The sequence below is a fragment of the Urtica dioica genome, chromosome 8 (genome assembly GCF_054948205.1).
Source record: "Urtica dioica subsp. dioica isolate 48M chromosome 8, U.dioica_male_clone48M_v1_H2, whole genome shotgun sequence".
Taxonomy (NCBI): domain Eukaryota; kingdom Viridiplantae; phylum Streptophyta; class Magnoliopsida; order Rosales; family Urticaceae; genus Urtica; species Urtica dioica.
The window spans coordinates 8,707,073-8,733,359 of NC_142763.1; the positions used below are offsets into that span (position 1 = coordinate 8,707,073).

At 38.2% G+C, this 26,287-nt stretch overlaps 4 protein-coding genes across 5 annotated transcripts; 1 reads left to right on the forward strand and 3 right to left on the reverse strand.

The window, feature by feature from the left end:
* Nucleotides 1-1,370: 1,370 nt before the first annotated feature.
* LOC149387863 (uncharacterized) lies at nucleotides 1,371-4,562 on the forward strand. Its single transcript, XM_089622969.1, has 2 exons — nucleotides 1,371-1,495; nucleotides 2,137-4,562. Exon 2 carries the CDS (start codon nucleotides 2,222-2,224, stop codon nucleotides 4,220-4,222), a length of 2,001 nt encoding a protein of 666 aa, XP_089479095.1. The 5' UTR covers nucleotides 1,371-1,495; nucleotides 2,137-2,221; the 3' UTR covers nucleotides 4,223-4,562.
* A 197-nt stretch (nucleotides 4,563-4,759) lies between these two features.
* Nucleotides 4,760-8,539, reverse strand: LOC149387864 (serine carboxypeptidase-like 20). 2 transcript variants are annotated; one of them, XM_089623326.1, is made up of 14 exons: nucleotides 8,235-8,539; nucleotides 8,007-8,152; nucleotides 7,553-7,629; nucleotides 7,343-7,465; nucleotides 7,134-7,236; nucleotides 7,021-7,058; nucleotides 6,836-6,937; nucleotides 6,687-6,764; nucleotides 6,324-6,584; nucleotides 6,190-6,255; nucleotides 5,992-6,110; nucleotides 5,785-5,898; nucleotides 5,094-5,139; nucleotides 4,760-5,011 (listed from the first exon to the last, which is right to left on the reverse strand). In XM_089623326.1, the coding sequence occupies exons 1-14, from the start codon at nucleotides 8,369-8,371 to the stop codon at nucleotides 4,928-4,930; spliced, it is 1,494 nt and encodes a 497-aa protein (XP_089479452.1). In that variant the 5' UTR covers nucleotides 8,372-8,539; the 3' UTR covers nucleotides 4,760-4,927. The 2 variants fall into 2 exon arrangements, with proteins under 2 accessions (XP_089479452.1, XP_089479451.1); XM_089623325.1 differs by having other exon boundaries at nucleotides 5,992-6,113; nucleotides 8,235-8,533.
* Nucleotides 8,540-9,679: 1,140 nt separating this feature from the next.
* On the reverse strand, nucleotides 9,680-14,911 carry SKS3 (SKU5 similar 3). Its single transcript, XM_089623324.1, has 9 exons — nucleotides 14,547-14,911; nucleotides 13,992-14,101; nucleotides 13,497-13,767; nucleotides 13,121-13,259; nucleotides 12,674-13,037; nucleotides 11,674-12,039; nucleotides 11,509-11,587; nucleotides 10,121-10,317; nucleotides 9,680-10,007 (listed from the first exon to the last, which is right to left on the reverse strand). Exons 1-9 carry the CDS (start codon nucleotides 14,700-14,702, stop codon nucleotides 9,902-9,904), a joined length of 1,788 nt encoding a protein of 595 aa, XP_089479450.1. The 5' UTR covers nucleotides 14,703-14,911; the 3' UTR covers nucleotides 9,680-9,901.
* A 3,703-nt stretch (nucleotides 14,912-18,614) lies between these two features.
* Nucleotides 18,615-23,119, reverse strand: CLC-F (chloride channel F). Its single transcript, XM_089623323.1, has 8 exons — nucleotides 22,472-23,119; nucleotides 21,350-21,980; nucleotides 20,779-21,233; nucleotides 20,589-20,693; nucleotides 19,832-20,068; nucleotides 19,527-19,730; nucleotides 19,197-19,429; nucleotides 18,615-18,846 (listed from the first exon to the last, which is right to left on the reverse strand). The coding sequence occupies exons 1-8, from the start codon at nucleotides 22,886-22,888 to the stop codon at nucleotides 18,765-18,767; spliced, it is 2,364 nt and encodes a 787-aa protein (XP_089479449.1). The 5' UTR covers nucleotides 22,889-23,119; the 3' UTR covers nucleotides 18,615-18,764.
* Between the last annotated feature and the right edge of the window lie 3,168 nt (nucleotides 23,120-26,287).

Below are 26,287 nucleotides of genomic sequence, written 5' to 3' on the forward strand. Positions count from 1 at the left end.
TGTTTTTTTTTTAAATATATAGTATGTTCGTGTAAATAGATAGCCTATTTACAGTATGTTCGTGTAAATAGATGTAAATACGAAGCTTATTTACAGTATATTCACTGTAAATACAAAGACTATTTACAGTGTATTCGTGTAAATAAACTGAAAAATTCTGGAAATATTTTGAGCACGAAAATTCTGGAAATTATGAATATATGGAAGACAAAATAATACCAATGAATGAAGAATTAATTCGAAATTAATTACCTAATGAATTGCAACGAAAATATAAACTAATTACCTAAAGTCAACTTTGAAAATTTCCAAATACATAACAATTAATGGTTGATATCTTTCAAAATCTGCTCAAATTCAAAATTTCAAATTTGAAAACTTCCCTATTTGGTTTCAATATTTAATTCGAAATTTATTTAAAAAAAATGCCTAATTAAAATAGCGTAACGACAAAAAAGTAAAACTAATTCAATTAATAAGCTGCCACGTAAGCAAGATGACTATTTACGGGAAATTAACGAAAGGTTGGCTAAAACCAAATTGCTAGTGTTTTAGATGGCTAAACAGCTAATTATTTGAATTTACTAGTGAAGTGAGTCCAATCATAGTTTTTTTCAAAATGGGAATTATGCAAACACCTTATTTAAAAAAAATAACTCCATAAATACCTTGTATTTTCAATGAATAGATGGAAGGATAAGAAAGAAAAAAGACAAAGAAGGGGGAGTAGGAGAATAAACATATGGTGATTTCTCTAGATCGGCAAGTGTGATATTTGTTTCTCTCTTTATATCGCTCTCTCAAAATGTGAATAGTGAGAGTAACAAGAGAGAATTGACGGGAGCGTAGAATAAGAAAAGAGTTGAAAGAAACGAGCCTTTATCAAAATTGGATTTTTAAGGACCGTTTAATTTGGACAAAATATAGGTAATATGTATATGAAAAGTATTTCATTTTCCATAAAAATGTTATATCTAATTATATTAATTCATGAGATTTAAGTATAGTCTTGTCCAATCATAACTGAATTTTAAGGGAGAGTTGCACAAATAAATTTTCCGAAGATTACCCCTAATGAAACTCTAATTAACATTACAAAAAAAATCAAATATAGACAGTGAAAAACCTAAATGTTAATGGTAATTATTAAAAAATTATAACTAAAAGAAAACTAGAAACCACCAAAATAAAATTACTGAAAATAGGTATTTGTGAAATAATAGCTGTTTTGAGAAATCAAGTTTGAAAAAGACTTCTTTAGATATGGGCCTGGAATGTTGGCCCAAACCGAGTAGCGTTTTCTCACTCTCGCACACGCTGTGTAGAGCACACATATATATACGAAGAGCGTGACTTTTATAAGCAAAGTGTCTACTAACAAGTTGAGAGACCAATCTGATTGAGTACAGGCGAAATTAGGGCATTCGAACTGACTTTCCTTCTCTTCAACGTACGCGCTTCTCTAAATCCCCGCCGACTCGATTCCAACTCCAAGGTTCGTTCCCAAATGGTTGAATATATTATCCATCGTTATCTTCATACGATTTCGCTCCCCCATTTACGACTATTGTAATCTTTAGTTTATCTTCGATCTTTCTCTTTCAGCTCCGATTCTCTGTGCTTACTATTCTCCGAAATAACAGTTTTGTGCTTGGGCGTTTTGGATTAGTAATTAATTATTATTATTTTTTTTTGCTGCGAAGTAGTGTGGTTAGGGTTTTTTTTTTTTTTTCCTGAGCTGTTTATGTTTGTTTATTGTTCGTGTAGTCTTATTGCAGTCGTTTGAGATTTACAAATTTGAAGTTTCGTTATTTTTCATATTAAGGGAATTCGGGGTTTATTGGTTCTTTAATGCAAATATTTTTCTAAGCCTTTTGCATTTTTTTTTTATTTGTTTGTTTGTTTCGGTGATCTTACTTCGGTAGTTCGAGGTTTGCAATTTTTAAAGTTTCTTCATTTCAAATTGACGTTCAACGAATGGGTTCTTTTATATACTCTTAATGATCCTCTTAGGTATTACATGGCTATGGGGTGAAATGGTTCTGTGAGGCTGTACTCTTTTAGATCAGTCTGAGCTTTCATTAGTTTTGCTTATATATGCAAAAGATTTAACCGAGTTCTTATTCGCATTTGCAGTTTGCTATTCTCAGCCGTAGACTAGATTATCTTCTTCTTCTTCTTCTCGGTATTTGGCTTTACACCACTCTTTGCACTCGAGAAAATGAAAGTCCGGTCCAAAGTTCGGCTCATTGCATACTCGCAAGAGTTGGTCAATGGAGAGCCAATCCACGTGTCGTCAAATTGTCCCCCCGTGAAGGCTTCTAGATTCGAACCCGCCGGTCATTCCTTCCATCAAGTTGCTCTCAAGCTCAGCGGTTATGTGGAGAAAGTAGCGGACGAAGAGAAGAAGGTCGACGAGAAAGAGCAGTCACAATCGTACCTCCCATCATCTGATTCATACAGTAGCAGCAAGGGGAAAAAGAAGTCCGGCGAAGGCAAGCAACAAGATCATTATGCGCTGCTGGGTTTGGCTAATCTGAGGTATCTCGCGACCGAAGAGCAGATACGAAAAAGCTACCGCGAGACGGCTTTGAGGTATCACCCCGACAAGCAGGCTGCTCTGATTCTCGCCGAGGAGACTGAATCCGCGAAGCAAGCGAAGAAAGACGAGATAGAGAGCCACTTCAAGGCCGTCCAAGAAGCCTATGAAGCGCTCATGGATCCCGTGAAGAGGAGAATCTACGACTCCACGGACGAGTTTGACGACGAGATTCCGACGGATTGTGCGCCGCAGGACTTCTTCAAGGTGTTTGGCCCGGCCTTTATGAGGAACGGGCGTTGGTCGGTCAACCAGCCCGTCCCGTCCCTGGGCGACGACTCGATGTCGATAAAAGAAGTCGATGGCTTTTACAACTTCTGGTACACTTTCAAAAGCTGGAGAGAGTTCCCACACGCCGATGAATTCGACATCGAGCAAGCCGAGTCTCGCGACCACAAGAGGTGGATGGAGAGGCAAAACGTGAAGCTCTCGGAGAAGGCTAGGAAAGAGGAGACTGTCCGAGTGCGAAGCCTTGTCGACAATGCCTACAAAAAGGATCCCAGGATCGCGAGGAGAAAGGAGGAGGAAAAAGCCGAGAAGCAGAGGAAAAAGCAAGCTAAGTACCTGGCAAAGAAGTTGCAGGAGGAAGAAGCGGCTCGAGCCGCAGAAGAGGAAAAGCGCCGGAAAGAAGAGGAAGACAAACGGGCCGCAGAGGCAGCGTCGCTACAGAAGAAGGCAAAGGACAAGGAGAAGAAACTCCTGCGCAAAGAGCGGGCCCGCCTCCGGACAGTCTCGGAGCCGGCCTCGTCGAAGAAGCTTCTCAACGTTTCTTCGGATGACGTGGAGAGTCTCTGCACGTCATTCAACACGGAGCAGTTGAGGGAACTGTGCAGCAAATTGGAGGGAAAATCGGGGTTGGAAATAGCGGCGGGCCTCAGAGACGCGCTTGGGTACACGGAGATTATAAATGCAGTCACGGAGACGAAGAAAGAAGAAGAGCCACCTCAGAGAAAAACCCAGTTGCAGAATGGTTCCGTGGAAGCAAACGGGAAAAAAAGTAGTACCATCCCGTTCAGCAGCTCCGAGAGGAAGGAAAAGCCGTGGGGAAGAGAAGAGATCGAGCTTCTGAGGAAAGGGCTCGTGAAGTACCAGAAAGGAACATCTCGGAGATGGGAAGTGATCTCGGAGTACATCGGCACGGGAAGGTCCGTGGACGAGATCCTTAAAGCGATGAAGACCGTTCTCCTCCAGAAACCGGATTCCAACAAAGCCTTTGATTCTTTCCTCGAGAAGAGAAAGCCTGCCTCGACGATCGCGTCTCCGCTCTCCACGAGAGAGGAAGTGGATGGTGTGGTCATACCTTCGCCCGAAAATAGCAAAGTAGAAAAGAAAGAAACAGTCCAAGATTCATCACCGAACAAGAGCGTCGCCGGAGATCAGAGCCCCAACAACGATTCAGGCAACACCCCGAACGGAGGGGTAGAATCTTCGAGCTCGGACCAGGATGCGTGGTCGGCGGTGCAAGAGAGAGCTCTGGTTCAGGCTCTGAAGACATTCCCGAAGGAAACGGCTCAGCGGTGGGAGCGAGTCGCTGCAGCGGTTCCCGGGAAGACGATGAACCAGTGCAAGAAGAAGTTTGCGTCCTTGAAGGAGAGTTTCAGAAGCAAGAAGAGTGCGGTCTAAGGGTTTTTATTTACCCGAAGAGAAATACACACATCAACAACAAACATGTGCTCGGAGTGGGAATTCGATTCTTCGATTTCGAGCCCAATTTTATCTTAGTAGTTTTTTTTTTTCTTTCTTTTTTCTGATGATGATGAGAGGGGGGGTTCCTGGGTTGTCCGTCACCCAGAGTTTTGATTTAATGTCATAGAGATTGCTATTATTTTTTTACTGATGATTATTATTATTATTATTTTGAAACAGATCTATTTTTCTACTGAGGGATGTATCTAATGATCTCAGTATGTCATGAAAGATTCTATGTTTTAGTTTATGAAGAGACCACTACTGTTTGTTCTAATCTCGTCGTCAACCATCCTCTTAGATTTTAGCCACAAAGAAAAATTCCCAATCTTATGAAAAATAATTAGAATTGTTTTTTATAATGAGAAATTCCATTTTAAATTTTTTTTCTTCGCATGACATGGATGTATGTTGCAAGTTCCAACTTCGTCTATTTTGTAGACTAGTGATCATTAGAGAATTTGGTGCTCATGATACACAAAGAGTGAGGTCCAGAAAACTGCATTACGTTTGTCAAAAACAGTCGACCTCTTTGAGAGAAATGTTGGGATTGCATATTTTATTGCCAAAAGAGATCACAAGATACATACTTTAATAATCCTTCATATATATTTTTTTTAGTGAATAATTAAGCAGTCCCATCTATTGCTTTTGTCCGGCTAAAAACCGGCTGTAAAAATCCAACGCCTCGCGGGGCTTGTACTCCGGGACGGTATGCCCCGAACCCTGTACACGTCATTACAAAAACGAGATATAACAAAAATAGAGAGAGTAGTAAAATGTTCAAGTAACTTTTTTTTTTCTTTACCTTTACAGTCATAAATGTGAGGTTGTGGTCGTAACCCTGGGTATATCTGCAACAGATTACAAATATCAAAGTCACTATCAAGTAAATCAAAACTAGGGACGTCTTAAAAAGAAACAAAAATGTTTGAGAACACCAAAAAAAAAAAAAACCTAAAGATACATAGTATGGAACAAAATCAGTAAGTAAAAATTTATGAAAATATATGAGTGATTTTCTTAAGAAAATTTCAACATCTCAGCTCGTCAATAAAGAAACTTAATATGTCAGCCTATTTTGCTTTATCGCTGCGCAAAATAATTGGTTTTAAGTGGTTCCAACAAATTACGGCAAAAAATAGCCGAAAATTCAAAAAAATTCCGGCAATTTTTAAAAAATGAAATTTATGTCTGATATAGGAGAAATTTTGGAAATTTGAGCGAAATTTTCTTATAGGCATCAAAGAATTAAAATACTTTTCTTATAGGCAATTTAAATTTCTCTAAAATGTGTGTATGCATTTTCATTCACATATCCATAAAATTGAATCATCGAAACCGACATTTTAATCTTTAGTACTTTTATTTAATTATTTTTTCGTCCAATTTGTTTCAAATTTTGGAACATAAATCAAAAGAAAAGAAAAGAAAAAAAAAAAAAAGTGAAATAGCCTGATTCAGTTTTTTGTTTACTTCATGAACAGAGCTACACATACCCAGCAACTTGTCCGTTGGAATACCAGGGCCTCCACTGGTCCACGATCGCGTAGCCGACCGATCTCGTCCACGCTTGAGTCCCCGTGTACGGAACACACATATCGTGATCGCCGCTGCTCACAAACAACCACATTCTTTAAACGAAAATGCTTCGCCTATATATTTCTAACCATCCACTGCGAAACGACGATCATCGAAAGTCTTACCTGAAAATGAGCGCTCGGTAGCCCTTGGATGTCAGGTTTTTGTGGTACGCAATCATGCTTCCCATGTCATGCACGTACGAGATCTTTCCGGTACATAACTCCCAATTACCAACCAAGTTCTTCTAAAAAAAAATTTCCATCACATTTCGACACCTTGTTGAAACATAAACATTGTACCATTTCGTATTAACAAATTACCTCTGCAACATGGAGTGCCTGCCTGACAGAGTCATCGTTCAGCCACGCCGTCGCAACTTCGTCGTTCTATCAAACGAAGACACGGACTCGGTTTAATGATCTTTAGCAAAACGAGCATTGAAAACGAGGCTCACCGTGCATGGAACGCGGTTGCTGTTGAGGACACTGTTGCTGCTGAGAATCTGCGGCCATGTTGGGACAAAGCCTGGTCTAACCGGAGCTCGAAAAGGCCAAGCGCGGCCGAAGATCCGTGCCCTAACGCGGAGAGGCCTTTCGGTCTCTCCCAATTTTCGAAAGCTCAAAGGCAATCTCGACCGAGCTGTCTCAATTCGCCTTGCCTCTGACCCATGATAACACGGCTCTAAGATGTCATAGATGTTCAAATCATCCAAATCCTAAACATAAAAAAAAAAAAGTACATGTTACGAGATGCTCGGATCTCTTCCATAATTATTCGATACGAAAACCCTCGTTAGTCGAAAAAAAATGTTTGTTACCATATTCACTTGTTCGGTTTTGTCGGTACACGAGTCGTTGTTCGACTGAAAGTTGCCATTACAAGCAGCACTTACCTCCTGTAATAGTGAGGTTGGAAAATTTAGTTCATACACAATGCCTTGCGTTGAAAGCTATATTCTAAACGCACCCGAAAAAGGTCATCGGATATCAATCCCATTCCATGAGCAAAAGGGACAAGAGCGTTGCCATCAAACTCATTGTCGGTCACTCCATTTCCGATCAGATAGCCCTGTTGTTAGGAAGCAATTCAAATAAAACCACAGTATTTTGAGAAGAAAAAAATTAATTGAAGTCTAGATTTACGGTACATACCTTGAAGTTGATTTTCGGTTTTACATCGGCTTCAATCCCTATTAACAAAATCAAATCAAATCATAAAGCGACACGTTGTGGTTAGGTAGGTAGATAGATACAAGTTATAATACCTTTCACTACTTCATAAGACAGAGTTGGCACATAAATTCCAGCGTATGACTCTCCGGCGATGAAAAATTGATTCGGTATGAACTCGGGATAGAGTTCGAACCACTGGATCCAAAATCAAGCATGGTTTAGTTTTGTTGGAGACAATAAAGCATTCAAGATTGTTTGAGTTTCTTATTTTTTGAATAATTTGCAAAGTAATTTTTAGCACCTTCAAAAGAAATGCGTGGCTATCCAATGCAGTTTGTTGATCGCCGGTAAAATAGTCCGACTCGTTTTTTGAGTAAGACAAACCAACACCAACCGGAGAATCCAAATAAATGATATTGGAAACCTGCAAATATATACCCATAATTTAATTTTTTTACTCTATTTTTTCACGTATTGTACTATCAATTACATGAAAAAAAATGTTTTCAACCTTTGACCAGCTGAAGGGGTTAATGTGCAATTTGGGAAGGCTTCCCTTGGTCCTTGGTTCTTCAAAATTGAATGGCCCTGAAAAACATTTGTAACCCATTTCATTTCATTTTTTATTTTATTTTATCAAAAGTAGCTACCATAGAAAAAATTATAATATTTGAAAAACTACGACAATAGATAAAGCAGAGAGCCATGAACTGTACGGAAATCGAATTTATGAGTATAGTTTCTTTGAAATTTAATGACATTGATGTAAAAATATCACCTTCATATTAATGAGGACATAAAGCAATAACTGCTAAACCCAAAAATACCAAAACTGACAAAAGAAACGTCGAACTAGGTCACACCGTCATAGTCATAGAAGTACAAAAATAAAAGTGCAATAATAGAATGAAAATAAAATCATAATACTGATTCGATTTGAATTTTTAATTTAATTTAATTATTACCATGTTCATAGACAAAACCATCAAAGCTGGAACATCCTGGTCCACCATTCAGCCAAAGGACCACTGGATCTTCAGAGGGTTTCCTCTCAGATTCAACGAGGTAATAAAACAAGTTTTTCCCACGTTTCTCATCAATCGTTACGTACCTTCAAAAAACAAAACTTGCTGATACGAAGAGAAAAGAAAAAAGACTCAAACTTTAGCGTCTGAAGAGCAAAAGAGACATACCCAGAGTAGTGTTTAGAAGGAAAAGTTCCCGTGAAGCCTGGAATCTGAGTGATCAAAGCGTTTTCAGGGGCTGAGTTTGTCACTCCCAATGAAAAAACAACGCAGCATAAATAGAATAAAAATGTTCGCTCCACCATTTTTTTTTTTCAAGGCAGAGACTGGAAATCAGAAGTCAGCGAATACGTTTTGTGGTGTTTTGTTTTTTCCTCGGTGTGGTCGTGACTCGTGTGAAGATAATAGGACACGTATTTCAAGGCATATATTAAGAGACCAAAATGATCGGCTCAGATCAGATCACACGGGACATCGTATATCAAAGGTTATAAATAACAGATACAGTACCAATTATTGATGCATCTTGACATTCATTGCTATTTTATTTTATTTTTTCATATATATAACCTATTTCGTGTCTTTGAGTCTAAGTTTGGATGACTTGCACATGCGAAAGATGCCTTTCGGACAAAGATTACATACACTCTTACTACACGCATTACTACTCAAAACATTTTTGGTTTGTAAATCCTTATAGCTCTCTTTTCGAAGCAATGTGAGACTTTTTGAAGCGCAAATGTTGACTTTAACTTCTTTTTTTATTTTTTATTTTTTATTTTTTATTTTATTTTTTATAATCTTGCTCAAGATCCGCAATAGCAAATATTGAATGTCATATATATGCCAAATTAAAATTTTATGTTCAAAATTGCATAAATTATATAATTATGCACGTTATATACTATAACTAAAAGAAAGTGCACTAATATTGTGGCACCTACAGTATTTCTTTTTTTTTTTCCAATTAATATGTACTTTTTCTCATTTCAATGTTTGAACTTTAAAGATGAGTAAGAGAAAGGAATACAGACACCATTATTACTACCATTTATCAATTTTCAATTAAAACAAAAAAAAATTGACAGATTTTTTTATCAAGTCGTAAACATTAAAGTTCTTGGTTTATAAACATTGAAGTATTTGAAAAATATATAACATTTTTCTTTCTTTATAAAAACTAAGATATTTTTATATTTTATAATATATTTTCGCTTGACCCGCAACAACGCGCGCAGGTAGATAAACTCGTTACTACTAAATTACACTTAAAACTAATACAATTTTCTTATTGCACTACACCGTACCCTTTAAAGAAAAAGTTGCATAAGATGCCACGCGGTCATATAAGTCACTCTGCGGAAATGAATGAATTCTTCTAAAAATATGATTTTTAGGGTAATTTATATAGTTTTGGCAATTTATTTTTGTGTTCTATATAATATCACCCAAAAAAACATTCTCTACCCATATTTAAGTTGGATACAATGCACTAACTATCCTTACATGGCTTATAACTTCTATTAGAAAAATGCATAACTTCTATTAGTATAAAAGCAAAACACTCATCTATATAAGTTAACTACACCTTAGTACAGTACAAATCGAAAAAATTTAACACAATACAAATGCTCGCTCATGTTATACATTCTTTCCACATGCAAATGTCACTACAATATGCAAATGTCAGCATCGTTACAGTGATATATATTCCAATCTATTTCATTCCAGAAAATCCAAGCATTTTTACATGAATAAATGGAAGCCCCTTGTGGCTTCTTCATTGTACGGATGCTAACAATAATCGACTACATTATAGGATATAAATAACATTATCACCAAATACAAGCTATAGATACCATGGCTAACAGGATCAATATTCTGCGACTTGCATAGACCGGTGGTGGCGAATGAGAAAACTTGATCCTCTGAGCTTGATCTCTGCAAATATAATTGATAATAATAGATGAGTAAAGAACTAGCGTGATTTATAAGTATAAAATGTAACTGAAAACCAGACAAAAGTTCAAAGTTTTTTACGCAAAGATCCTTACTTCTGCAGCGATATAAGTGTCCCACAGTATATAGTGTTTTGGGGAAGAGCGACTTCTGATTCATCAGACTCGGGATTCATCACGCTGATATAAACTTCTTGGCCGAGGTACCAAGCGTCGAGATTCTCCGTCCTAAGGTTCCAAATCCCGCTGTTGTCGAGGGATATCAAAATTGCCGTCCAAGCCCCGGGAAAGACCTGTGCCAAAATTATATACGACTTTTATACTGTTAGAAACTTAGACATTCACGATATGATAATCATAAGAGATAAATTAAAGGTTAGGTAAAAAAAAAATGCTCTAGAATTTAGTAAGCTCATAAATAAGAGGAGTTAGTAGAGGAGAGGAGCATGAAAATTGGGTGAGAGATTTAGTGGGATGAAGAAATTCCTCGAGGAGAGGATGGACCTCTCGTATGTTCAATGCTCATCTTCGTAATCCTTACATTTATATTTTGTTTTCAGTAACAAATTGTTTTAGTTCATATCAGATTGGTAGCAGAGCAATCTGATATTTATCGCGATGAAGACCAACCGAGGAGCAAAGACCTGAGGAAGAACAGGAGATTTGAACAGCTCAAGAGACTGCATGAAGGATTGTTGCGAGAGGTTTTGTGATCAGCACCGATGCAGAAGGATGTTTAGATTTACATGTCCCAGTCGTTCGAAATCGACGAAGCAAACCATATGACTAGAGAAATAGCTGCGGAGGTGAAAAAGAGATTGGCAAAGTCGCCTGTTCAGTCGATCAGTGTCGTCGTCGTTTGAAGGATATGAGTCTACTATTTGCCTTCTCAATCCAGCGTCTGCAAAGGCGCCAGAAGGCTCGGAAGAAGAACAAAAGTGAGGGACATGTAAGACGTGGAACCCGGTTCATTATGTGGCTGACATGGTGTGGGCTTTGGAGTGAATAAGGAAGGAGGCGACTGAGCTGAGCTCATATGGGAGATCTCAAACCTCTCGAATGTCCGTTCTTACTTACTTGACTATCATTTGCTGATTACCCCGTTGAGCACTAACAATTAACAGTTCAATCTCTCAAAATTTTATCTCTTTTTTTTTTTTTTTTTTTTTTTTGCTCGGAAAGAATTTTATCTCTTATTACTATAAACAGTTACACACTTACGTGTACACAAGTAATTACAATATTTTCAGTAATACAAAGCATCACTAACCCCTTTTATGATCTATCAATAGGCTTGAAAAAAAGGATACTAAGCTATTCGAGTGCTGAGATATCCCCATATTCTGTTTTGGCACTTTCCTCTATTATGAAATACATCTGCAGATATTACAATAATAGATAGATTTGCATTGGCCCGGTAGAACCACTCTATTTTTTTTTTTTTTTTGGCATTTCTTACAATTTAGGATAAAGAGTGTTTGTACCTGTGTGGTGCAGCGAGCAACGCCATCCCATTTATTGTAAGTGCCTCTGCTATTCTCCGTCCACACTCCATAATCCATACTACAAAAAAATGGAAAAATGTTAACCGACACATTCCTAGACTTGTAAGAGACAAATAAAAATTTAAAAAAAAAAAAAAAGCTAACCCAACAACAAAGAATGCATAGCCGTCAAGATGGTAGTTGTGAACGGTTGTGGCATTGTTCTGAAAGATTATCTCCATGAAGCCCTTGAAAGTTCCGTTAATGAGAGATGTGTCGACTCGGGGATGCCTGTCCATTAGCTTATTCGGGAAGTCAAGCTTGAAAACCCCGGGGACGTTGAACTGTTGTGCGAGCTTCAGCGGCGTCGAAGGAGCTAAGTACGAGATTCCGTTGAGGGTCGTACGCCATTTCGTGTTTATGAGCTCGGGAGGTCTGTTCACAAGAACGTACACTTCTGTGACAGTGATTTGACCGTATCTAAAGGATCCTTGAGGATTCGGACGAGCAGCCCCGGCAGAGACGTTCCATCTAGTGTTTGTTGCACAACCAAATATCACAAAAAAAACCCAAGAATTACAACATTTTTAATGATATGGTGGGCAGCTACAAGAAAAAAAAAAAATGAAGATTGTGGAAAAGAAAATAAAATCCATGTATGCTTTTTTGCAGTCAGCAGGTTTTGATCTACGTCACCCATTTTCATTTGCAAATTCGCAATAAAGATATAAATAATTTCTTACAGAGGCTCTGTCTATGGTTATGTGATGCACAGCCGTAAGGAAAAACCAAAATAGCAGTAGTTTAAAGCATCAAGCATCTGAAAGAAAATACCACCAACGAAAAAGCCAATTTACTAGTAAATGATTTTTTTTTTCTTCTTTAGGATATAAACCAATCCGTTCAGACAATGAAAACAATATTTTTCAATATTATGGTTTCGGATTCTTCATAATTTGGGCCTCACTCAAATTCTTTTTTTTTTTTATGATGGCTGATTGAAACTAAAAAAAAAAAAAAAAAAAAGTCAAGCTTCAAAAGAGTAATGTATCCTTATTGGGTCAACATACGTTAACCCAACACTGTTTTCCATTAGTGAATACAGGAATTCGTAATATTCCTCGAAAGAAAAAGAAAGCGAAACTATCTTACTCAGCAACACAACCTTATTGATCTCGCTTGATTCATTGAGAAATACGTGTCCATGGTGTTGGGAGGATCGGGGAGAGGACCCGAAGCCGGTCCCTGAGAGTTTGAGTAGCGTAATATTGCGACCCCGTTGACACGGTCCCAAGAAGAAGAATTGACAAAACGAGGGCTTGCAACAATGTAGTAGTCATTGCTGGCGTTTTGGTCCATCGTCACCAAGAACGAATACGACTGACCCACGTGCACGTCCATGCTCGAGTAGTTCTGCTGCACCGTGTAAGACCCTTCGGTCTCCACAAGAAGCAGGTTGTGACTTTGGATCCGGAAGTTCAAGCTCGTCGAGACACCTACATTGTGCACGCGGAACCGATACGTCTTTCCTGTTACCACACAAACATCTGCGGTGACGAAAACTACACCAATAGATACGGTCTCTAAGCGGTTTCGCGTAGTTCATTTTTACCCGGATCGACGTTTACTATGAGGAAAGGGTTTCCTGGGGAGCCGGGCTCGTTGTTGTAGCCATAAGGACCGAGGCCGTTAATGAGAATGCCGTCCGGGACTCCGAGGCTGTTCTTGTCTTCGACTTCTTTTCTCAACGCCTGTTTCACACACAAAGCATTTCCAATGAACAAAGATAATAATTCAGGAACGTAACAGTTTGAATATGTACTTAGAAGTCTATTCCCAACTCTTTTAAGTAATAGTTTTAATATAATAGTGCTGTACTCGAAGAAGTCATCAAAGGAAAAAAATTCCAACTTACAAAGACGAATGCAAATATTGTATCAGAATAGTGGTCATGCTCTATTGAATGGGTTTTCCAAGCATAACCGTACCTTGTGACTCTTTGTGTACCAGTCGGTAATGAAGAGTGTGACATCACCATCAGGCAAGGGAAAGGGCAACGGGATGGCGTCTCTGTTGTTCACGGTGATGCCTCCGTAGCCTCCGGCGGCTCTGTGGAAGCTCAGTGACGGGAAGTAATAGAAACTCCCGATCTGATCCTTGACCTGAAACTCGTAAGTCCAATTCCATCCGGCGGGAATCGGGCAGTTTGTCCCCGACACCCCGTCCTGCCACGAGTTTTTTCTGTGTTGTATCCCGTCCCTGCATCCAAATCGTTTCACCACCATTTAGGCTATGTTTTTCAACCCGTCCAAATACATGGAAAAGAACAATGAAAATCCCGGAAATTTTCAAGTGGGTGAGATTTCATTTTCTTGAACGCGTGGACATCTAAACATGATTAATAATTTTGATTTCCACTTGACCAATCTTCACAATTTTCATTTTCCATGACTAATTCTTGCTCCAAAAAAAGGCTACCATACCATGTGAGAAGCAATGGCTCGTCGAGATTGTTCTTCACGTTGATGACAACGTTCCAGTTTGTTGTGACATTGAGAATCGGCCCCGGAAATTGGCCGTTAATCCCGATCACCTGGTTTTTATTATTCCCAGCTTATTAACCAAAACGAAACAATAAGAAGATAAAATTATATAGCTATGGAAGTCATTGCCTAGTTAAGCCTCTAAATTTATGCAGGCAGAGAAAATAAAGCAGAATTACAGCAATACAGCCCAGAGTCAGAGCTGACTGTTAGTGATTCACAACAATTGAGGTTCACATCAACGTTTAAAATATCAACAATAACAGTAACAAACTATCAAGAAACCGACACATATACGCAGTAACAAATCCATATTCACATTCAATGATTCGGAATTTCTATTAATTGCGAAAATGTTACAAACAAAACGCGAAACCGTATCTGAATTCTGAGCGGTTTTAACCAGTGAAATTCTGTGTATATATATATAAAAAAAAAAAAAAAAAAAAAAAAAAAAAAAAAAAAAAAAAAATTTGAAATAGAGGAAGAGAGAACCTTTTGCTTGACTCCGAGAGGAGAGGCGGTGAGGTAAGAGACAGACCAATCATGGAAAATGTAGGGATCGCCGGCGAAAGCAACGGTGGAGAGCGAGGTCAGGAAAGCAAGAACGAAGCTTAAGAAGAAGCGACTTTGTGATGATGATGAGTGCATTGGAAGAGGAAAGAAAGCAGAAGCTCTTAGTTTGTTAGACTACTAGAATGGATTTTGACGATAAGGAAGAGAGAGAGACAGAGACAGAGAGAGAGAGAGAGAGAGAGAGAGAGATGAGTGAAGTGGAAACAGCAGAGCAGTGCAGTGAAGAAGAAAGAGTGGCACATGGGATGACTGTGGCAAACACACACGAGAAAGAAATACAAACAAAAAAAAAAAAAAAAAAACAAGAAAGTAAGAAAGAGCAGAGCTCAAAAGGGTCTCTCTGGATCAGACCCTTGTTTTCTTCTGTGGATCCCACCTCCATTTCAAATATATATAAGACTTTGGGAACGGAGCGCAAATAAAGGAGCAGTGTATCACTTTTACAGTCGACTTTTATTCCAGGCTTAATGTTAAAATCAAGCTTTTTTTTTCTTTTTTTTTTTTTTGGTAAATAAAACGTCCAAAATAAGGTTTTTTTTTTTACTTCGAAATCATTAAAAAAAATGAAGACAAAAATTTTAAAATCATAAAAATAATAATGAAAAAATCTGTGAAAATATAATAAAAAAAAGAAAAAAAAACTTTAAAAATAGATTATTCTAACACAATTATTTTTAAAGTTTTTTTTATTGATCTTTTTAATCGTTTCGAAGGTTTTGCCACCACTAGTTTAATGATTTCGAAATTTTTGCATTCATTTTTTTTAGTGATCTAAAAAATTTTTGAAAAAATATTTTACACATTTTACTTATCAAAAAACTTGATTTTCCTAAAGTGTTCAATATGAACTTTGGTTTTCAATTGTGAGGTGACATGAAACTTGGTTACTTTTGGATATAGAGTCTTTCAATTCTCAGTACTGTTTTTAGGCTTAAAGACCTAGGTGATCTCAAGTATTTTCTTGGCCTAGAAATTGCACGTTCTTCTGCATGGATTATGCTATGCCAGCGGCATTATGCTCTGCAAATTCTTGAAGATGCAGGCTTTCTTGATTCCAAGCCAGTCAAGACTCCAATGAATCCAAAGATCAATTTAGTTGTCGATGGTGGAGATTTGGTAGAGGATTCTACAGGTTTCAGGCGGTTGATTGGACGATTGTTATATTTGACAATTACACGCCCATATATCACATATGCAGTAAACTGTTTGAGCCAATTCGTCCAATCTCCGAGAGCTCAACATTTACAAGCAGTTCATCATTTATTGCGCTACATAAAGTCTTCTCCAGGACTTGGACTTTTATATCCTTCCTCATCTACTACACAACTCCGTGTCTTTTCTGATGCTGACTGGGCAACTTGTGGAGATACGCGGCGTTTTATAACCGGTTACTATGTGTTTGTAGGTGATTCACTAGTGGCCTGGAAATCCAAGAAGCAATCCACGGTCTCACGCAGCTCGGCCGAGGCAGAGTATCGTTCGTTGGCAGCAGTGATGAGTGAAGTCTTGTGGATGCAGCAACTTGCGAAGGATTTTCAGATCAGTTCAGTCTCTTCCTCGGTGATTTATTGTGACAATCAGGCAGCCATTCATATTGCCTCGAATCCAACATTTCACGAGAGGACCAAGCACATCGAGATTGATCTACATTTCGTTCGCGATCATCTTCGAAGTGGCTTGGTGAAGTTACTTCCTATCCGCACCCATTTACAAATTGCTGATATACTAACGAAGCCATTGCATTCTCCAGCTTTACAAAAGCTCATGTCCAAGATGAACTTGATCAACATTTTTCGACCAAGCTCATCTTGAGGGGGAGTTTTGGATATAGAGTCTTTATAAGCTTCCTTGGGTTGTACGGAACGTTTAGGACTTTTTAGTCTTTTCCATCTTTTTATTTACTTGTCGTTTTGTTTTAGTAGAACGACACAATTCTTGTAGTCAGTTCTCTTTTATCCTGTATATCTTTGAGAATTCAAATCTCGGTTAATCAAATAAAAAATCATATTTTCCTTTTTTCCATTTTCTCTCTAGAATTTGTTTTTCCATCTTCTCTGATTGTTCTTCAATCATCGACAGCTGAAACTCAATAGTTACTCAAATTTCCATGACTAAAATCTTCTACTCATTTTGAGATATTTTACCCACCGAACTACACAACTTATTTAGATCTCACATAATTAAATCTTTAGATAATTAAAAAAAATAATTCAAACTAGTATACATGCAGATTGTCAATATTAAGAGGGGTCCCTATTAAGAGTGCTTTTAAAGGTTTTTTCGACTTTCTAAAAAAAAAATCTATAAAAAAAAGTTAGTATACGAGTATTTAGTTTGCATTCAAATATCAGCTTGTATAATATTTTGATTTGGATTTGGATTTGGACCACAATAGTCATGATTATAATATCAAATAATTGGCTGCTTAAGCCACGGAATGTGTAGCAATTTATTTTTAGCCAACCTTTTATTAACTTTTTGTAAATAGCCATATTGCTTACGTGACAGCTTATTAAATAAATTAGGTTTACATTATTGCCCTTATTTAATTCGGCAGATTGAATTAATTAGGCAGTTTTTTTTTTCAAATTTCGAATTAAATAAATAAGGCAGTTTTTTTTAAATTTTTTTTTAAGGAAACCGATTAGGAAAGTAGTTATAGGTACCGGTTGACCTTAGGCAATCAATTTCTATTTTTGTGGCAAAATATAATATTCAATCTGCAAAATATTCCTCATTTATTGACTTTATTCTGGAAAACAATTCAAATATTACAATTACGATATTCATGATCTCAGTTGGCCGCCAAAATATTTTAGAACGTCCAAAATTTTTACAGAATTTTTTCCAGTTTTTATTTACACGAATATACTATAAATATGCTTCTTATTTACAATGAATCACCTGTAAATATGTTTTGTATTTACAATGAATATACTGTAAATATGCTTCTTATTTACCGTATATACTGTAAATATGTTTTCTATGAAAAAAAAAAAACTGTTCTTCGCGGTGTCGCAGATCGGGACCTTGGACGCAGATCGCGGAGAGGAGGACGAAGTGACGCTTTGATGGCGGTGGTGACGTGGTGGTGGTCGTGATTATTAGTGGTGGCGGCGGCCTGAAGGAGGTGCTGCCTCTCGCGGAGCTTGGAGGCGGGGAGAACCATTTCACACGTACGCACGGCCAGAACCATTTATGGCTGTGAAATCAACTCTCCGGTGCTCTCTACGTCGTTTCCCGGTGTCTCCTCTCGGTCCGGCATCCTCGGCGGCTCGTGGCTGTCCTCGTTTTCTCGGCTGGAACACGCGCGGGTGGTGCTCGGTCTCGGCCATTGATGGCGCGCAAGGAATGAAAAAGAAGATAGGAGAAGGACATGAAGGAGACGATGACGATGAGAGAGAGGAGGGGGATGCTCGGGCTCGGCCATTGATGGCGGCCAAATCCCCCTTTTTTTTTTTTTTTTTTTCCTGAAGAGCAGTAAATAGCGTGTGAATGGATACGGTTATAATGACTTTCCTCAATTTTCGCTATCATTAATGACCAAATATTTGAGCCGATGATATTTAATAACCGTGATCACAAAATGAGCGGTAATAACAAAGGGCAATCTTGTCCCATTTTGACTGTAAATAAATCCCAATGACTATTTACCATTAATTAACTAAATGTGGGCTAAAAATAAATTACTTATTTTCGGGAGGCCATTTAGCTTAATTATCCTTATAATATATAATAATAATTAACAGTGATTTAACGGTATGTTATATAAAAAAAAATGCATAAATCAGCGACGATTATCTCATTATAGATAAATGTAGTAACAATGTACATTTGGTCAAAATTACAAAGATATCTTGCGTATACTTTTTAAATTACTACCCTTTTTCGTTTTCTTTTTCTTTTCTTTTCGTTTTACTTTCGCTGGGCACATTTAGAATATGTAATATCAGCAACAAAAAACACCCCATATTAAGATGGAGATCTAAGGGCCAAAAATGCAAGCAAAAACCGAAAGTTTCTTATTTTTCTCCATAGCGCAGCTTAGATTGTCTCATAATTTTCGACAGAGTCTAAGCGCACAACTTTCGAATCTTGAACCAACAGTCTAAAAGGCTTTGTCCGTCACTCTGCATATCAATGCCCATTGACAACCGTGATCTCGAGATTGGTCTCCTTTCTATGTTCATCACTTGGTTTCCGGCGATTCATCTCCTCTCTGCGAAACCGGGAAACAAAACCAATAATTTTTATCAATACTATATAACTAAAATTACTACCAAGCATATGTACGTATATTATATAAATAATTAAATAAATAAATAAATAAAAAACGAGTGAAGTTTTGTCACTTGATATAGATGAGGTTAAGAAGCGAAGGGCTTTATTGAAATTATAAATTGTAGCGAATTCATGTGCACGAGTCCTATGTTTTCACTTTTCAGCACGCAAATTTCAATTACGTGGCCATGAAATTAGTGTCATTTCTCATTGAAGATGTCACTGAAACTGAAAGGTTTCAAAACTCAAGTCTATTCTAGAGCCAAAAGTGAATGATGAAATGAGAACCTGGCACATATTATGATTGAATCATAATGAAGAATGGCAACGACCCTCCTCTTTCTTTCACCCGAAGCTTCTCTGGAACGAATAACTACTGGCAATTGTTTGATTCCCTTGGCCTCCATCAACTCCTTGGCAATGGCCAAATCTGTGTCTGGGTAACATGTCAATAGGCCTCGCTTTCTCCCTCGATACCAAATACCACGAGTACAAACAGAACTAACAAGGCATGTATATTCCTGCAAAACATGGAGTAAAAAAATCCAGGGATTTAAGATAGCCCAAAAAAAAAAAAATCAGAGAATCGAGGAATAAATGGCATTTATCGCAACTTACATCTTCTATAAATCTTGAATCATCGCTCGACTTCCTTGACAAGTAACGCCTAACATCACCGTATGTTAGTATTCCGTCAAGTGAATCTTCATCGACAACCACAATTAAACAGTTTTGTTGGCTTTCATTCATGTATTTCATCGCCTCTTTCAAAGTTATGGTAGGAGGGACTTTCACAAAGTTGTTAGACATGGCCTCAGAAGCCTGAAGACAGAGAAACAGATGATTGGGGTTATCAGCAAAGGAGAAAGGGCATTTAACTTCCCACACAAATGCTTTTACGGAAAGAGAAACAGACGCGAAACCTTTATATCCTCTAGGATAGTTTCTTCGTTAACTGCTTCAGAATAAACAGAAGTTTCGATTATAGAGAGTTCTCGATCGCCTCCATTGTTGCGCCGCCTCCAACTACCTTCGTCTTTATCCTCGGTGGCCACGAGAGAAGAGTAACCTCTTGATAAATTACGTGTATCGGAAGAGGGTTCAGAATCTTTGTTTTGATTTGCCACTGAGGGAACCCAGATTGCCAATCCAACAGCTCCCTGGTAAAGGGAAAAACAAAAATCAGCGTGTTCAGTGGAATCAATTGAAAAAGTCCACAGATGTATCACCAAATCAGCGAATTGGGAAGAAGAAGAAAAAAGTAAGAAGTATCAGAGTGCAAAGCATAAAGAATCCTTTTGTGTCCACACGCAGATTCAACAGCACAAGTGTGGTTAGTACGAACAAATACTTAAGATTTTGTCCTCTTGTCCAATAATCAACAAGGGAAAGTCTCTATAAACATTTTTGTTATACGAAGTGATATGTAAGGGGGTGAAGGAAAGAACAGACAAATATTGTGTGAAAATTAGGTGATTCACTTCCCCTTGGAAGAGAGAGAAAAAAAAATTAAAATAAAAAAACCCCTCGAAAGCTTGTAACTATCTTGGCTTTTCTATTTCGTTATCAAAGTATTAGTCTCTGAAATCAACTATATGATTTCTATTCACAATAATGTCCTAGGTTCCTAGCATAAAGAAAATAATTAAGCTGGTGCGCTGATGTAAGACCGTGAATTACCATAAGAGGGAGCAATATCCTGTAATCTCTAGTCAGCTCAAACAGAAGCAAAACTGACGTCAAAGGCACTGAACAATTTGAAGCTAAAGTTGCAGCCATTCCTACCTGCAGAAATTAGTAATTAGATGGCTCGAGATATGTAATTTTAAACCAAAAGAAAGTTTTCATAGAGAAAGGAAAAGAGTATAACCAACGCATATGCTTGAGGCTCTGCAATAGCAGCGTTCCCCGGTATAGCCGAGTTGATAATTTCACCAGCCACACCCCCAAAAACAGCCCCGACAGCAGCGCCGATCATCAAACTTGGGGCATAAAGACCGCCCACAAGCCCTGAGCCCTTGCACAGCGCCGTTGCCACGACTTTCGCTGCCGCTAGTTGAGTTAAGAGCCATATTCCGGGAGCCGAAGCAGTCTTACCAGTGTGTAAGATTTCTTCAACATTTGTGAAACCCCAGTAGAGTATTCCCGGATATTTGAGAGCGATCATCCCTGCTCCCAAACCCCCTAAAGCCGGGCACACAACAGGAGGGAGACCAAATCGTTCCTTGATAAAAGTGAAAACTTTGGTGAACCAAGCAACCAAACGTGTGAACGCGACACTTACAACGCCGCATAGCATTCCCAATATCAAGTACAAAGGTAGTTCTGCAATGCCATATAGTTAAATAACCAAGGTCATATATACTAATAAAACAGAATACATAATTCCATATGATAGTTCGATAGATAGAGAAAGAGAGACAAAAGCAAGAGGTCCGAACCAGCAGCAGATTTAAGATCATATGCAGGAATTACGAAGGCCGATTGAGTCCCCATTGAAACATTGGACACGGTCGACGATATGACCGAGGCCAATATAATCATAGCAGTTGTAAAGGGCGGTGAATTCTCGGCACGGAGTGGCCTCAAGACGGTCTCGATAGCGAAGAAGCAACCGGCAACGGCGGCGTTAAAACCGGAAGAGATACCGGCCGCGGCACCGGCAGCAACGAGAGCGATCTTCCTCTCTTTGTTGTTCTCCATCATAACCGAAAACCCATAGGCACAGGATTTTCCAATGTCGACGCTCGGGCCTTCGGGGCCGAGAGAGCATCCGGTCCCGAGAGTGATCGCGGCCTGGATGGCCTTGATTGCAGGGAAGATTCCCGAGAGCAGATCAAAGCCTTGTTGCTGCGATTGCGACGATGAAGACGACGGCAACGACGAAGCAGCCGTGGAGTGCTTGATCTGTTCGAGAATCTCGAGCAAACCGTGCATCATTCCGACAATGACTCCACCGGTGACTGGAATGAGAAGAATCCGGTGCCAGGTGTTGGCCAGTCCCTGGACCCTGAGCCAAGCAGCTCCTTCGCTGGGGGTGCCGGCCCACGCCCATTCGTGGATGACGTGAACCTGAGTATTTATCAAGAGATTGTTATGCCGTCAGAAAGACATCATCGAACTCTGAGATTATGTTCGGCAATGTTTCTGCCGACTGTTTTCACATTCTGTTCATAAGCTATATCAAACTGGGAAGTTTATATAAATTGACCATGACTCTGTTTTTTCAAAAATTCTATATACTATTCCCATTGTCGCTTTTGTAGTATTACATTGGATGTTTGAAATAGCTTGATTATGACCAAAAATTTCAATAATTTTGTCAGGAAGCAGTTATGGGAAAGCAGCTCAGACCCATTCAACTATACAAACTCTATAGCAGGTCGCTTTTCGTAAAGCTTCAGCTGTCTGAACTCAGTTCTCGCTCAGACCCATTTTACCATAGTCTTAGCACAACAATGAACAATTGTATAAACTTCTGAAACATATAAATAAAGAAACTAACATCACTAGAGTGGCCAGTTAATTGCAACAGAAGGGTGAGAGAGTAGAACGGTACCGACCCCATTGTTAAAAGCTGCGACGAGGAGACCGGTGGCGAGTCCGAGAAGGCAGCCAATCAGAAGCAGAGCCCATTCAGGCGGAGCTCCGTCGGCCAACGGAGGAGACGACGGACGAGGAGAAGACTGAGACGAGCGCGCAGAGGAACCGAATTCGTCTCTTTCACTATTGGCACTGTCTCGGTGGCGCTTGAAGCTCAGCGTTCGAGGAGAGAACGGAGGATCGAAATGCCTGGTCAGGATATCCTTGATCGAGCTAGAAGACCTTCCGATTGGATCATCCTTACCCAGATGTAAGTTTGGCTGCGACGATTCCAAGTCTGTCCCCTTTTCCTGATCCGATTTCGATGAAGACGAGCTCAGTAAAAGACGACTTGATTCGGTGTAATCTTCTTCTTCTCCACCGCCACCACCGGACATTACTATCGATTAATTCTGTCTATAATGTCCCCAAATATCTCTCTCCCAAACACTATGTCACATATATGCGCACATACATACATAGATACACGGAAATTGTAGGAGAACCGACGAACCTTGGACGGTGAACCGAGTTGGCGAAGAAGAACGTTGGCCGAACGAAGCTAGGGATTTTGAGAAGTGTTCAGACTCAAAGCAATGGGATTAGATCATTCATGTTCAGCACAAATTGTAACTAAAAATAATTCTCAAAATATGTAATTTTGTATGAAAACTCCCAGATCTGAGTAAAATTAAGGAAAAATTCATTTTTTACCCCCTGGACTCGTACCTCGATTTCATTTCAACCCTGGACTCGGAAATGTTGCAAAACTCAACTCACAACTCAAACACGTGTTACAAAGTCTCACTTCCGTCAGTATTTGGACGTTAAGTTTAACTTTATGATGACGTAGCAAGATTTTAAACAGTATTAGAGTATTTTATATTATTTTAAATATTTTTAAGATTTAAATATTGTTATTAGATATATTAATTGTTAAAATAAATAAATATTTCCACTTCCGTCAAACACGTGTTACAAAGTCCCACTTCCGTCAGTATTTGGACGTTAAGTTTAACTTTATGATGACGTGGCAAGATTTTAAACAGTATTAGAGTATTTTATATTATTTTAAATATTTTTTAGATTTAAATATTGTTATTAGATATATTAATTGTTAAAAAAAATAAATATTTCATTTCTTATCTCTCTCTCTCTCTCTCTCTCTCTTTCTCTCTCCTTTCTTCTTCTTTTCTTCTCTGCAGACCCAATTGACAGAAGCGAGAGAACTGCGAAAGCTTCATTTATATCTTCAAATGATTAATTGAATGGGTTTGAACAGAAACACGAAAAATAATTCATACAAAAAATTACAACACATAACAAGTTACCCAATTTAAGTAGCTACATTATGGTACTTCTGAAAGATAAAGTTACAGTACTAAAATCCAGAATTCTAGTCTCGCTTCCCAGAGAGAGCGCCGGTATCGAACCACAAAAGACGGGAAGCTTCGGGTTTACTATTTATCACAGAAAAGGGCTCTTCTTCACGCAAGAAGAGAGCGAAAGATCTGTCTCTCCCGCCGGAGACTCGGGCTCTGATGGCTCTGAAGAGGGATCAAGAAGAGAAGGAGAGAGCCAGAGAGCTGAGACGCAACAAGGCCCGAGCCGCAGCGGAGAAGCTTCTCCGGCGATACGAGGAAGACCGAGACTTTCGATTGTTGCACGACAAGATCTCCAACCACTTCGCCGACTGCCTCGCGGCCGACCTCGAAGAGACGAGATCCAACCCTGAGAAGCCCTCGATCAGCCTCGCGACCGACCTCGAAGAGACGAGATCTAACCCCGAGAAGCCCTCGATCAGCCTCACGGCCAAGTGGTGTCCGTCGCTGGACTCGTCGTTTGACAAATCGACTCTCCTCTGCGAGAGCATCGCGAAGAGGGTCTTCCCGCGGGAGAGCCACGCCGAGTATACCGGCGCCGCTCTAGTCTCGCTTCCCAAAGGTAGCTACATTTTGTTGGGTTTTCAGAGAGAGAGAGAGACTACACAGCTTCACTCTCCTCAGTTTTTTTTTATCTCAGGTTGACTGGTGAGTTGGAAAATGAAGAGAAGAAAAGAAGGAGAGAGAGAGAGATAAGAAATGAAATATTTATTTTTTTTAACAATTAATATATCTAATAACAATATTTAAATTTTAAAAATATTTAAAATAATATAAAATACTATAATACTGTTTAAAATCTTGCCACGTCATCATAAAGTTAAACTTAACGTCCAAATACTGACGGAAGTGGGACTTTGTAACACGTGTTTGAGTTGTGAGTTGAGTTTTGCAATATTTCCGAGTCCAGGAGGTGAAATGAAATCGAGGTACGAGTCCAGGGGATAAAAAATGAATTTTTCCTAAAATTAAATTGCATGTCGAAATGGCCAATTATTCTTATTTTATTTGTCATGTAAATTGCAACCGAAATGGACACAAGTATGAAAATTACTAATTAGTAATGTTTTTCTTTTAAGTAATATTTTTCTTTTCTTTTACCAAGATCTAATTTTATTTTTCCACTTCAATAACTTTAATATCGTTGCCTTCACTTAATGATACTCCTCTCTATCCCTCACAATACAACTTTTCTACGTAAACAAAAGATAAATTTTACGATGTAGACCTACTAAGTTAGGAAATATCAAAAATAAATTTGTTTACTTGAAGAATATTCGAAAATAAACTTTTGACCAAAAAAAGAACAAAAACTATTTCAAGACATTAAACTTACTTTTAAAAAAAAAATATTATCGTAATTCATCGTAAGTTACCGTAATTCATCAAAACTTATAAGAATTAATCAAAATTAAGGTAAATTTAGGAAACAACGATTTTTTTAGCAACGACTACAAAAAAAAAAAAAAAAGAAATCGTTGTTGCTTCAAATTAAATTGAAAAATTTACAATAATTTTTTATAAACTACGAAAAATTACGATGAAATTTAATATTTTTTCAATGATTGAGTTTAAAAGTCCATTTTTAGAATAGTAAGAGATCAAAAGTCCGTTTCTGGGTCAAAAGTCTATTTTTAGATATTTTACAAGGAAGAGGTCAATTATTGATATTTCTTAACTTAAGAGATCTACGTTATGAAATTTGTCAAAACAAATGTATAATTTTCATAAGAACCATTTCCGAAAATCATTGATTGGTAAATAAAAATATGTACATTTTCATTTTTTTTTCCTATATCTGATTATCTTTAATAGAGTAGTAGGATATGTAATTTTTACAAAAGCTAATTCGTTATACTGAAAAATGTTACGACCCGCGAAACTCTTACGTCTCTCATTTCAAACTTCTCGTAATAGATAAATAAACAATAATTTTTTTTGTAAAATGGTTACAATAAATATAATAATTTTTAAAAATTCAGAGAATCATATGTAGCTACTTATAATGCCGAATGTACGAGTGTTTGTTACGCTTGTACGTTATAATGTATCAACATAGTTTTAACTAAAACACCGGATTTAAAATAAAATCATATTCTTAACATATCAAAATAAATTATTCCCCTTCTGAATTTTCTTTTTTTTTACTCTATCACGAGTCGAGGGAGGGACGCATGTCTTTTTTTTTTTTTGAAGGGAAAACTTCTCATTCCCCAGAAAAACTAAGCACAGTCTTTCAAGATAGGACCAGCTAACCACGCAGGGATAGCCTCAGCCCAGATACCGGTACACCCATGGGACAGGCAATGCTTGACAATGAAATCCGCCACTTTGTTACACTCCCGCGGTTTCCAACAGCACTCCACCTCCAAGCGCTCGAGCCCCTCACAGATATCATAAATAATCGGCCCTTGG

What these genes read in the sequence shown, in the direction of transcription:
- LOC149387863 (XM_089622969.1), top strand. Translation starts at nt 2,222, where the DNA reads ATGAAAGTCCGGTCCAAAGTTCGGCTCATTGCATACTCGCAAGAGTTG.
- LOC149387864 (XM_089623325.1), bottom strand. Translation starts at nt 8,371, where the DNA reads ATGGTGGAGCGAACATTTTTATTCTATTTATGCTGCGTTGTTTTTTCA. An exon ending in CCTTCTAAACACTACTCTGG is followed by an intron (nt 8,153 to 8,234) that starts GTATGTCTCTTT and finishes TGTTTTTTGAAG; the next exon opens with GTACGTAACGATTGATGAGA. An exon ending in GTCTTATGAAGTAGTGAAAG is followed by an intron (nt 7,059 to 7,133) that starts GTATTATAACTT and finishes TTTTGTTAATAG; the next exon opens with GGATTGAAGCCGATGTAAAA.
- SKS3 (XM_089623324.1), bottom strand. Translation starts at nt 14,702, where the DNA reads ATGCACTCATCATCATCACAAAGTCGCTTCTTCTTAAGCTTCGTTCTT. An exon ending in AATCAAGCGAGATCAATAAG is followed by an intron (nt 12,040 to 12,673) that starts GTTGTGTTGCTG and finishes AACAAACACTAG; the next exon opens with ATGGAACGTCTCTGCCGGGG. An exon ending in ACACTTATATCGCTGCAGAA is followed by an intron (nt 10,008 to 10,120) that starts GTAAGGATCTTT and finishes TTATATTTGCAG; the next exon opens with AGATCAAGCTCAGAGGATCA.
- CLC-F (XM_089623323.1), bottom strand. Translation starts at nt 22,888, where the DNA reads ATGTCCGGTGGTGGCGGTGGAGAAGAAGAAGATTACACCGAATCAAGT. An exon ending in AGCCTCAAGCATATGCGTTG is followed by an intron (nt 20,694 to 20,778) that starts GTTATACTCTTT and finishes TAATTTCTGCAG; the next exon opens with GTAGGAATGGCTGCAACTTT. An exon ending in GGATATTGCTCCCTCTTATG is followed by an intron (nt 20,069 to 20,588) that starts GTAATTCACGGT and finishes TCCCTTTACCAG; the next exon opens with GGAGCTGTTGGATTGGCAAT.